Source organism: Oryctolagus cuniculus, chromosome 12, assembly GCF_051225735.1.
Source record: "Oryctolagus cuniculus isolate XC-2025 breed Fujian yellow rabbit chromosome 12, ASM5122573v1, whole genome shotgun sequence".
NCBI lineage: Eukaryota > Metazoa > Chordata > Mammalia > Lagomorpha > Leporidae > Oryctolagus > Oryctolagus cuniculus.
In genome coordinates this window covers 73,682,998-73,693,422 of record NC_142878.1, presented here as the reverse complement: position 1 = coordinate 73,693,422, position 10,425 = coordinate 73,682,998, and the positions used below count along the sequence as shown (strand labels likewise).

Sequence of the window (10,425 nt, the reverse complement as noted above, 5' to 3'; positions counted from 1 at the left end):
TTACAAAAGGGCAAACCAGCCTGCCCTAGCCAGCCACAAAGGGTGAAAACATCCAGTATGGACAGACGGGAGACCGGAATTCTGGCCTACCTGTACTACCAGGCTTCCAACAGACCTATGTAGCCATCAGCCTACAGACATTGGCACTTGCGTATCCCACCAGCATTTCAAACTTGTGTCCAAAAGCATTTTGCCTTCCTCCCTTCTCCTGTGGCATCCAGCTCAATGAATGCCCCAGAGCAGGATCCTGGGATCAGCACTCTCCATCTCCCAGAGTTACCAAGTTTTAAAATAAATCTTTCTTATAAATCCTTCTGCTCCTACCCCTTTGCTCTCCCTGGCCTGGGTTAAGTTACTACAGTTGTCTAATAGATCTCTTGCCCTGTTTCAACCTATTTGCCACTCCAGCAATTACTACAAAGAGCTTACAAAACAGAAATTGCATATCGTTGCTTTATTTGTAATTTGTTGGCTCCCCACCATCACAGGTTCAAGCCGCAAATCCCAAATCGCCCCAGCCTGGGTATGACTTGGCCTCTGCCCTCTGCTCACACTTTGTCTTTCACCACTCCTAACTTTTTCCAAGCTCAGGTTTTGCAGTTTTTCCAAGGCCACCTTTGGCTTTGACCACTAATAGTTCACTCTCCCTGGAGGTGCCCCCCCACCCTTGCCTGTCTAAAATTAACTCACCCAACATTCAGTTCAGGCTGGAATTTTTCCTGGCACCCTTTTTATTACCTCCCCTAGATACTCTCATAGCATCTTGTGAAAACAAAAGTCACTATTCCCCCTGAATTGTGTTTGCTCACATATCTGTGTCCCTCACTAAACCGTGAACCATGGATTATCAGGGACATTGTCCAATACAGGATTTGGTATTAAATATTCATCTAACAAATATTTGAGGATCTATTACAAATGCTGTAGATGTAAAGTGAACAAAGCAAAGGCACCATCAACTGGGAGGTAAAGCCTAAGAAAGCCCAAGAGAACACAAGGTGCTATCAGAGAATTAAAATAAACCATGATATGAAATGAATGAAGGGCTCTCTAGATTGGGAATGTCAAGTTCCTTCCCGGTAATTGACATATCAGCGGATAAGGCAAATGCCAACAGGAAGCCCTGAGTTTCAGAGACAAAAGTATTCCGGTAGGCAGGGATACCAGTAGCAAAATCTAGAAGTCATTGTTTACAGCGTGGAGAAGATGTGGAGACAGGGACAGAGAGCAAGGCAGGGACCAGAGTATGTGAACTCTGTAGGCCAGAGTTTTCGTTTTGTCCTATGTGTGATGAGAGCGACCAGAATTCACTTGGATTTTGAAAAGATCTCTCTGGGACCATGTGGGTTAATGGGCGGACAGAGAAGCTTGGGGGAGAGGAGCCTTGGGGCAGTTTTGGAGAAAGCGGACGGATTTAGGGTGTACACGTAAGCGCGAGGGTGGCCAGGACCCACGGACGCGCAGATGGCATGACCCGTCCCTGGGTCGCTAATGGGGAAGCCAGCACTGAGCTCAGTCATTTCTCTCCAACGACCGCCTCGACAAAGTCCCTTCGCCCGGCCGGGCTCGGGCGGCGGAGAGTCGAGGTCTGACGGCCACAAGGCGACACCCCGGGACTCGAGCCGCGGCAGCCGGCCAGTCAGGCCCGGGACGCGCCGAGCGCGTGGCAGCCGGCACGAGCCCCACGCGGGGGTTTCCGCGCCCGGCGGGCGGGGCCGGAAGAGGAAGTCGCAGCTGCTGTGGCGGCCCCAGCAAGCAGCGGCGGTCCCCAGAGAGCCCGGCCGCCTGCCTCCGCCCGGCTCCACAACCGAGGCGGCGCCGTCGACGGACCCGGAGCCCCCTGCTGCCGACGTCCCGCGGCGTGATGGGGCTACCGCGGCGGATGCCCTCCGCAGCGGCCGCCCTGCTCTGGGGCTTCCTGGTCTCGCTGGTAAGGGGGCGGACGGGCGCGAGCCTCCCCGGGCGGGGCGGGGCCGGGGCCGCTGCCCTCGCCCTTTCTCCTCCCCACCCCCTCGGCCCCTGCCCGGCCTCTCGGCGCTCGCCGGCGTGGCCTGTTTCCCCCTCTCAATCCCCTCCTCTTCCGTTCCTCACTTTGGTCCTCCCAGCCTCGTCTTCTTCGCCCTCTCTGCCCTAACTTTTCTCCCTCCCCGGGCCGCGCCGGGAATGTGAAAGCCCCACCCCCAAGGAGAGCGGTCCCCCCACCCCTGGCCTCGGGGCTTCTGTGAGGTTTTCCCTGCGTGCCGGCGTTTTTCCGGTGTCGACCTCCGGGTTTTATCGCCTGGGCTACCATCTCCCGGCTCCTTAACCTCTCTCCCCTGGAAGGCCAGAATCGATAAGCCCCAGACGTGCTGGGCCGGCCCCGCGGTTCAGTGGCACCCGCGCGGGGGTCCTCCCCGCCTGGTTTTCCCTGCTTCACGGTTCCGGGCTCCTTCCCGAGGCGTTGTCGGTGTTTTGTTTAAAACAGCTCTGAAAGGAACACCCCCAAGTGTAACGTCTTGAGTTGGTTTTCCGTTCTCTGCCTGGTTGGCAGGCGCGGTGTGTGTGTGTGGTGGGGGAGGTGAGGGGGTCGGTTAAGGAAAAATAGTACGCTTGTGTTCACACGGTTGTTGTCAGCGTCCCGGAGAAACAATCACAGTTTGAAATTTGAGCCTCGAGCAGGCTGAGCCTCGGCTGGGCGATGATGGAGAAACCAGCGTAGAGTGTTTTCGGATTTTCTTGGTAGTGACTTTCACTTGCGGGGTTCGGCTGGGGACGTTTTATGAGTGACTGACCCAAGCGTCGAAATGGGAGTGCGCCTAGGATGCGTTTTGCTTACTCTCCAGTGTAAAGGGTGCCTTTAACATTTCCTGAGAAAAGCTGAGCCGAAGGGCGTTAAGTGCCTTTGATGTATTCACGACCTGTGTTGGGCAACATTTGGAACAGGAGACATGTACCTAGCAGTGCTTTGGGGGAGAGGGAGAACAATAAGTGGTGCCTTCGAAAAGTTCCTGGGAAGAGAGAATTAAAAGCTAAGTTTGTTTTGGTGTAAAAGCAGATTGAAATCTTCACGGAGTTCCCCCACCGCCCCCCGTAATTCACATTTTCCATGAACTTTTTGAAGATACCGCCTTTAAAAAGTAACACAATAGCAGTGTTGGTCTGAGTCTCCGGGATGTTTGCTGTGTAATCAAACAGATACTACTTAAATATTTGTAGTTACCCATGTACTTAAGAAGATAGCAATTCAGATAGTATGTAAATGTACAGAGACCCATAGCCTAGACAGAAAAGTTACCAGAGTGTTTTTGTACTCATTTTCATCTCTTAAACTTTTGAAAGAAAAAATATATATACATATATATATATAATATCACATCCCCACTAATCCATTTTCAACACGTATTAATAGAGAAGTCCAATTACATGTCAGTCCTCAAGCTCACATGGGAATTTCTGTTAAAAGCTCTGAGCCCTCTCACCGAGAGAATCTAACCAAAATAGTCATGTGATTTCATGGGCTTCACAAATCTGAAGGTCTTTCCTGTTTTATTTTATAGCTGCCCTGTTTCTCTTACATTCTAGATTTTGGGCTTTTTACATTGCATCTATGTATTTTGCTGTGCCTCAACATGTGATTCTGGAGTCGTGCACTCTTTAGACCCAAGGTTTTGGTGGGGATTAAGTAGCCTTCTCTTGCTCCGCAAATATTTGGTGTGCATCGGTTGTATGCCAGCTACTGTGATGATGACTGTGGTAAACTGAGAGAATCTACTCTGAATTTTTTTTTTTTTTTAAGATTTATTCATCCATTTATTTGAAAGGCAGAGTTAGAGGGAGAAAGTAGGAGGTGGAGGAGAGATTGATCTTCCACCCACTGGTTCACTCTCCAAATGCCCAGAGCCAGGAACTCCACCTCAGTTTCTCAAGTGCCATCTTCAGCTGCTTTTGCAGGCACGTTAGCAGGGAGCTGGGTTGGAATTGGAGCAGCCGGGACTTGAACTGGCAGTGGGTCTACTGCTGTGCCATGCTGGCCCCTAAAATCTTTTTTGAATACCATCTATTATTGTTGATTTTCTGGTTTTTTTTTGTGTGTGTGTGTGTGTGTGTTTTTCTTATCCTCGCCTTGCATTCTTTCCCTTCTTGGAAAAGTCTCTTTTTGAAATTTATTTTTTATTCATTAGAAAGGTAGAGAAGCAGAAAGATCTTCTGTCTGATGGTTCATTCCCCCAAATTCCTGCAACATCTGCAGCTGTGCCAGGCTGAAACAAGAACCAGGACCTCCATCTGGGTCTCTCATATGGGTGGCATGTTCTCAAGTACTTGAACCATCACCTGCTGCCTACCAGGATGCACATCACCAGGAAGCTGGGTTGGAAGAGGAGCAGGGACTTGAACCCAGGCACTCTGATGTGGCTTGTGGGCATCCCAAGCAGTGTCTTCGCTGCTGCAACAGATGTCCACCCCTGATACTCTGTTCCTTGTTGATTTCTGTTTTTAAATGACTGACTGATTTATTCAAAAGGCAGAGTGACAGAAATATTTCATTGGCTGGTTCACTCACCCAAATGCCCAAAACAGCCAGGGCTGGGCCAGGCCGAAGCCAGGAGCCAAGAATTCCATCTGGGTCTCCCGCGTGTGTAGCAGGGACTTCAACATCATTTGCTGCTTTTTCAGGTGCAATATTGGAGAGCTGGATTGGAAGGTGGAGTGTTGGGACTCCAACTGGCCCTCTGATATGGGATGCCTCTGTCTTAAGCAGCAGTAGCTTTCCTTGTTGATTTTTTTTTTTTTTGAAGATTTATTTATTTGAAGAGCAGAGTAATAGAGAGGCAGGCAGAGAGAGAGAGAGAGAAAGAGGTATTCTGTCAGCTGGTTCACTCCCCAGATGGCCACACAGCTGGAGCTGGACCGATCCGAAGTCAGGAGCCAGGAGCTTCTTCTGGGTCTCCCACAAGGGTGAGAACTTGAGCCATCTTCTACTGCCCTCCCAGGCCACAGCAGAGAGCTGGATTGGTGGTGCCCATATGGGATGCCAGCACTGCGGGTGGCAGCTTCACTCACTATGCCACAGCACTGGCCACTGCCTTATTGATTTTTGGTAGGCTTGTTTTCTTGTTAACCTTCCTTCAAATTCCTGAGATGGTCTGTTTTTCATTCTTTTCCTTTTCTAGGGCATTTGGATAAATCTGGCTTCCTTTTCCTCAGCTGAAACGCCCCTTTCCTTCTTATAGGAGGTCTGGTTCCTTTCCTCTAAAACTGTTACCATTTTCTCCTTGAGTCCTTGTTATTCCTGCTTTTTAATCTTACAGCTCTAGGTAGGCTGAGTTCTTTTGAATTAATGATGCTTGTTCTTCCATTTCCATTTCTCCTCTCTGTGCTCCTGAAGCTGGCCCTGTGTTTCCATAGTCACGTAGTAACAGGACCAATATCCTCATCTAGGAGTAGCACATGATTCTCAGAGACCACTGCCACAGACTGGGAGGAGAGGCAGAGGATGAGGGTAAAAAACTTATAAAGATCATTTAGCCTCCCTTTCTCGTCTTGTCATCTTCCATCAGAGTGACTTCACTGTGTGTTTGAAGTTCAAACTACAGCACATTTGACTCTTCTAATGATTTTTAAACCCAGTAAACATTGAGGTACACAAATAAAGTGAGTGCCTGGAAGGCTGTTAATTCTGTCTTGGCCATGTCATAATGTTATGTCACACTTGTCCTTCCCCAGTCTCGGCCCCACCTGTTCCTTATTTCACGTTTTGGATGAAGTCCTGGGGTTCTGTTTCAAAGAGAATGAGAGACATTCAGTCGATCTGTTTTCTAAAAATACTTCAAAGTCCTCTGACGAGTTCTGAGTCTCTCTTTTTTTTAATAAAAGTTTTGTTCATTTTTTTCTTTCAGATAATTTATAAAGTAGTGTATGAGGGAACTTCAGAAAATTCATGGGAAAATCGGAGTTTCAGAGCAGGCAGAACCCTAGCAGTTAGAATACCTGTGGGGAGCAACTCGGACTAGACTAAGTTACTGGAATTAAGACTTATTCTATGCATCTGCTCTCCCACAATATGGCGCTGGGAGAGGAGTAAACAGCTTTTACACAGCTGCCTCCAGTTCGACCAATAACCTGCAGGAGCTGATCCTGCTCCTGATTGGAGGAGAGCAGCGTACTCGGCGTGTGGGTAGCAGAGTTGGGATTGGTGGAAGAGGACTATAAAGGAGGAGAGAGACAGCATGCACCAGGAACATCTAAGGGGAACATCTGAGCAGCCCCCGAGGGAGCCGGCCGGCGGTGTGCCGCTCCCCCGCGGAAGTGGGGAAAGTGGCAGGGGGAACTGCCCTTCCACGGAGGTGGAGGGACAGCAGCCAATCTGGAAAGGACCAGCAGCAAACCCGGGAAGGGCCGAGCAGACAAAAGAACAGCGCAGGGTCCTGTGTCGTTCCTCCGCGAAGAGGAGGAGTGACAAATACCCATTTTTTTCCCCAAGATTTTATTTATTTATTTGAGAGGTAGAGCTACAGACAGTGAAGGGAGAGACAGAGAGAAAAGTCTTCCATCAGCTGGTTCACTCCCCAAATGGGCGCAATGACCGCAGCTGTGCCGAGGAGCCAGGAGCTGGGAGCCTCTAGTGGGTCTCTCATGCAGGTGCAGGGGCCCAAGGATTTGGGCCGTCTTCTACTGCTTTCCCAGGCCATAGCAGAGAGCTGGATTGGAAGAGGAGCAGCTGGGACTAGAATCAGCAACCATATGGGATGCTGGTACCACAGGCAGAAGATTAACCTGTGCCACAGTGCCAACCCCAGGGTACCCATGTTCTACATCAGTGCCTGGGTCCAGTTCCTGGCCCTGGTACCTGGCTGCAGCTACCTGCCATTGCAGAACCTTGCGGGTAGCAGTGAAGACTCAAATAATTGGGTTCTTGTCACCCATGGGGGACATTTGGGTTGTATTACTGGCTTCAGGCTCCAGACTTAGCTGTTGGGGAGCGAACCAGCAAGTGGGAGCTCTTGCGATCTGTTTATCTCACTATGTGATTCTGCCTCTCAAAATTTTTTTGAAGTATGAATTTGTTTTGATGCTAAAAATTTTTGAAGTTATTCATAGATTTTTCATAACACACATATTTACCGTGTGTTAAAAAAACTTTTTTGCACCAAAATAAGTAATCTTTATTTCCATTTGTCCACACTTTCTTTTTTTTTTTTTTTGACAGGCAAAGTGGATAGTGAGAGAGAGAGACAGAGAGAAAGGTCTTCCTTTTCCGTCGGTTCACCCCCCAATGGCCACTGTGGCTGGCTCGCTGCGGCCGGCGCACCGCGCTGATCCGAAGCCAGGAGCCAGGTGCTTCTCCTGGTCTCCCATGGGGTGCAGGGCCCAAAGACCTGGGCCATCCTCCACTGCACTCCCGGGCCATAGCAGAGAGCTGGACAGGAAGAGGAGCAACCGGGACAGAATATGGCGCCCTGACCGGGACTAGAACCCTGTGTGCCGGCGCCGCAGGCAGAGGATTAGCCTAGTGAGCTGCGGCGCCAGCCCTGTCCACACTTTTTTAAAAAAATATTATTTATTCATTGAAAAACTTAGAGGGGAGAGAAATTTTCCATCTGATGGTTCACTCCACAGATGGCTGCAATGGCGAGGGCTAGGCTGGGCTGGGCTGGAGCCAGGAACTTCTTCCAGGTTTCCCACGTGGGTAGCAGGAGCCCAAGCACTTAAAGCATCCTCCACTGCTTTCCCAGGCGCATTAGCAGGGAATTGGATTGGAAGCAGAGCAGCCAGGACTCAAATCGGCAACCATATGGGATGCTGGCTTCACAGGTGGTAGCTTTACCTGCTATACCACAATGCTGACCACTGTCCACAAACATCGAAGTACTTTCATGTAACCTCATCTTGAACTTATTACCATGAATTGATAATCAGTATTCCCAGCAGAAAAATTTCTTGTTGAAAATTTGAATGCCTTTTGTATCTTGCCAACCCAAAGAGTCTTCACTCATTCTTTTTCTTCTATCTTTTCTCAACGTGTAGGGGCAAATAGGTATGTTCTGCTAGCCAGACAATCGGAAACATGTTGTGTTGCTGTGCTATGAAATGAATTGTGCTGTTCTCCCTACCCACAAATTCATGGGTTTTTAAGATTTATTTATTTGAAAATCAGAGTGACAGAAAAAGAGGGAAAGAAGGGGAGAGACAGATCTTTCATCCAATGGTTCACTCTCCGAATGGCTACAAAAACTAGGGCTGAGCCAGGCCAAAGTCAGGAGCAAAGAACTGAATCTCCCACATGGGTGGCAAGGGCCCGGGTATTTGAGCCATTGTCTACTGCTTTCCCAGATGCATTAGCTGGAAATCAAATGGGAAGCAGAGCAGCCAGGCAGGCTTATGTGGAATGCTGGTGTCACAAGCTGCAGCTTAACTCCATGCCACAACCCTGCTGTCTACCCCCACATTCATATGTTGAAGTCATAACTCCCATTGCGATTTCTTTTTAAAAAGATTTTTATATATTTGAGAGGCGGAGTTACAGGCAGAAGGAGGGAGAGAGAGAAAGAGAAAGGTCTTTCATCTGCTGGTTCACTCTTCAAATAGCCAAATGGCCGGAGCTAGGCTGATCTGAAGCCAGGATCCTTTTCCAGGTCTTCCACTTGGTTGCAGAGGCCCAATCAGTTGGGCCATCTTCCGTTGCTTTCCAAAACTGCAAGCAGAGACTGGATCAGAAGAAGAGCCGCCAGGACACAAACTGGCACCCATATGGGATGCTGTTTGCTGCAGGTGGACACTTAGCCCACTACACAACAGTGCCAGCCCCCTATTGTGATATTATTTGGAGATAAGGCTTTTGGGAGGTAATTAGGTTTAGATGAAGTTGTGAGGGTGGCATAAGACCGCATATAAGGATTAATGCTTTTATAAAAAGAGACATCAGGGGCAGATATTGGAGTACCAGTTCAAGTTTTGGCTGCTCTGCTTCCAATGCAGTTCCCCACTAAAGTGCCTGGGAATTAGCAGATGATGGTTCAGTGGTTGACTTCCTGCCACTCAAATGGAAAACCTGAATGGAGTTCCTGGCTCCTGCCTTGAGTCTGGCCCCACCTGTTGCAGCCATTGGAGAGTGAAGCAGTGGATGGAAAATGGATTAGTTATCTCTGTGTATGTCATTCAAATAAATAAAGATTTCAAAAATGAACCCAGAAGAGACAACAGAGAGTTTGCTGTCTTTCTTGCCATGTGAAGACTCAGAAGACATCCATCTATAAGCCAGAAAGAAAGCCTTTTCTAGACACTAACACTGCTGGGCCCTTAATCTTGAACTCCTATCCTCTAGGACTTAGGAAAAGATACATTTCTATTGCTTCAGTCTATGGGTTTGTGTAATGGCAGCCTGAGTTAAGTTAGCATTTGTACTGAGAATGTAGTGCTGTAGTAATAAATGTGGAAATGACTTTGAAGCTGGATAATGGGTGAACGCGAAGAGTTTTGTGTGGGGAGCAATCCGGACTGGACTAAGTTACTGGAATTAAGACTTATTCTATGCATCTGCTCTCCCACAATATGGCGCTGGGAGAGGAGGCAACAGCTTCTACCCAGCTGCCTCTCACCAACTTGACAAGCTGTAGGACTTGCTCCTGATTGGAGAGCAGCGTACTTGGCGTGTGGGCAGCCGAGTTAGGATTGGCGGAGGAGGACTATAAAGGAGGAGAGAGACGGCATGCACCAGGAACATCTATGGGGAACATCTAAGGGGAACATCTGAAGGAACACCTGTGCAGCCCCCGAGAGAGCCGGCCGGCGGTGTGCCGCTCCCCCGCGGAAGTGGGGAATGTGGCAGGGGGAACCGCCCTTCCACGGAGGTGGAAGGGTCGGTAGCCAACCCGGGAAGAACCAGCAGCAAACCCGGGGAGGGCCGAGCAGACGAAAGAACAACGCAGGGTCCTGTGTCGTTCCTCCACGAAGACGGGGAGCGACAGTTTTGAGATGCATGGTAGAAATATGCACAGTAAAAGCTATTGTGATGAAATCTTAGGTAGAAATGAGGAATATGTTATTGGACAGTGGAGAAAAAACAGTCTGTTATAAAGTGGCAAAGAACTTGGCTGAACTATGTTTTAGTGTTTCATGAAAGGTAGAACTCATTAGTGCTAACACCTGAGGAGATCTCTAAGCAAAATGTTGAAGGAATGGCTTGGTTCCTACCGAGTGTTTACAATAAAATGTGAAAGGACAGATAAAAAATAAGATTGTTTTGATGGGCAAGGCTAAACAACTCCTTTTTAAAAAAACATTTTTTTAATTCATTTTATTTTAAAGAACTGGTTCATTCCCCAAATGCCCACAACAGCCAAGGCTAGACCAGGCCAAAGTCAGGACTCTGGAACTCAACCACATCTCCTATGTAGGTTTCAGGGACCCAAGTACTTAAGTCATCATCTGTACATTAGCAGGAAGTTG

General features: G+C 48.7%; 1 protein-coding gene across 4 annotated transcripts in view; it reads left to right on the top strand.

Annotated features, from left to right (window-relative positions):
* The first annotated feature begins 1,476 nt into the window (after positions 1 to 1,476).
* SPPL2A (signal peptide peptidase like 2A) overlaps positions 1,477 to 10,425 on the top strand; it is a 72,676-nt gene continuing 63,727 nt past the window's right edge. For 2 of the 4 annotated variants that reach the window (XM_051822006.3, XM_089310338.1), the window contains exon 1: positions 1,477 to 1,930. In XM_051822006.3, coding sequence (XP_051677966.3) covers positions 1,492 to 1,930 — 439 coding nt within the window. In that variant the 5' untranslated portion in view covers positions 1,477 to 1,491. The remainder of the gene's footprint in view (positions 1,931 to 10,425) is intronic. The other 2 variants (XM_070054199.2, XM_070054198.2) reach the window with 2 other exon arrangements.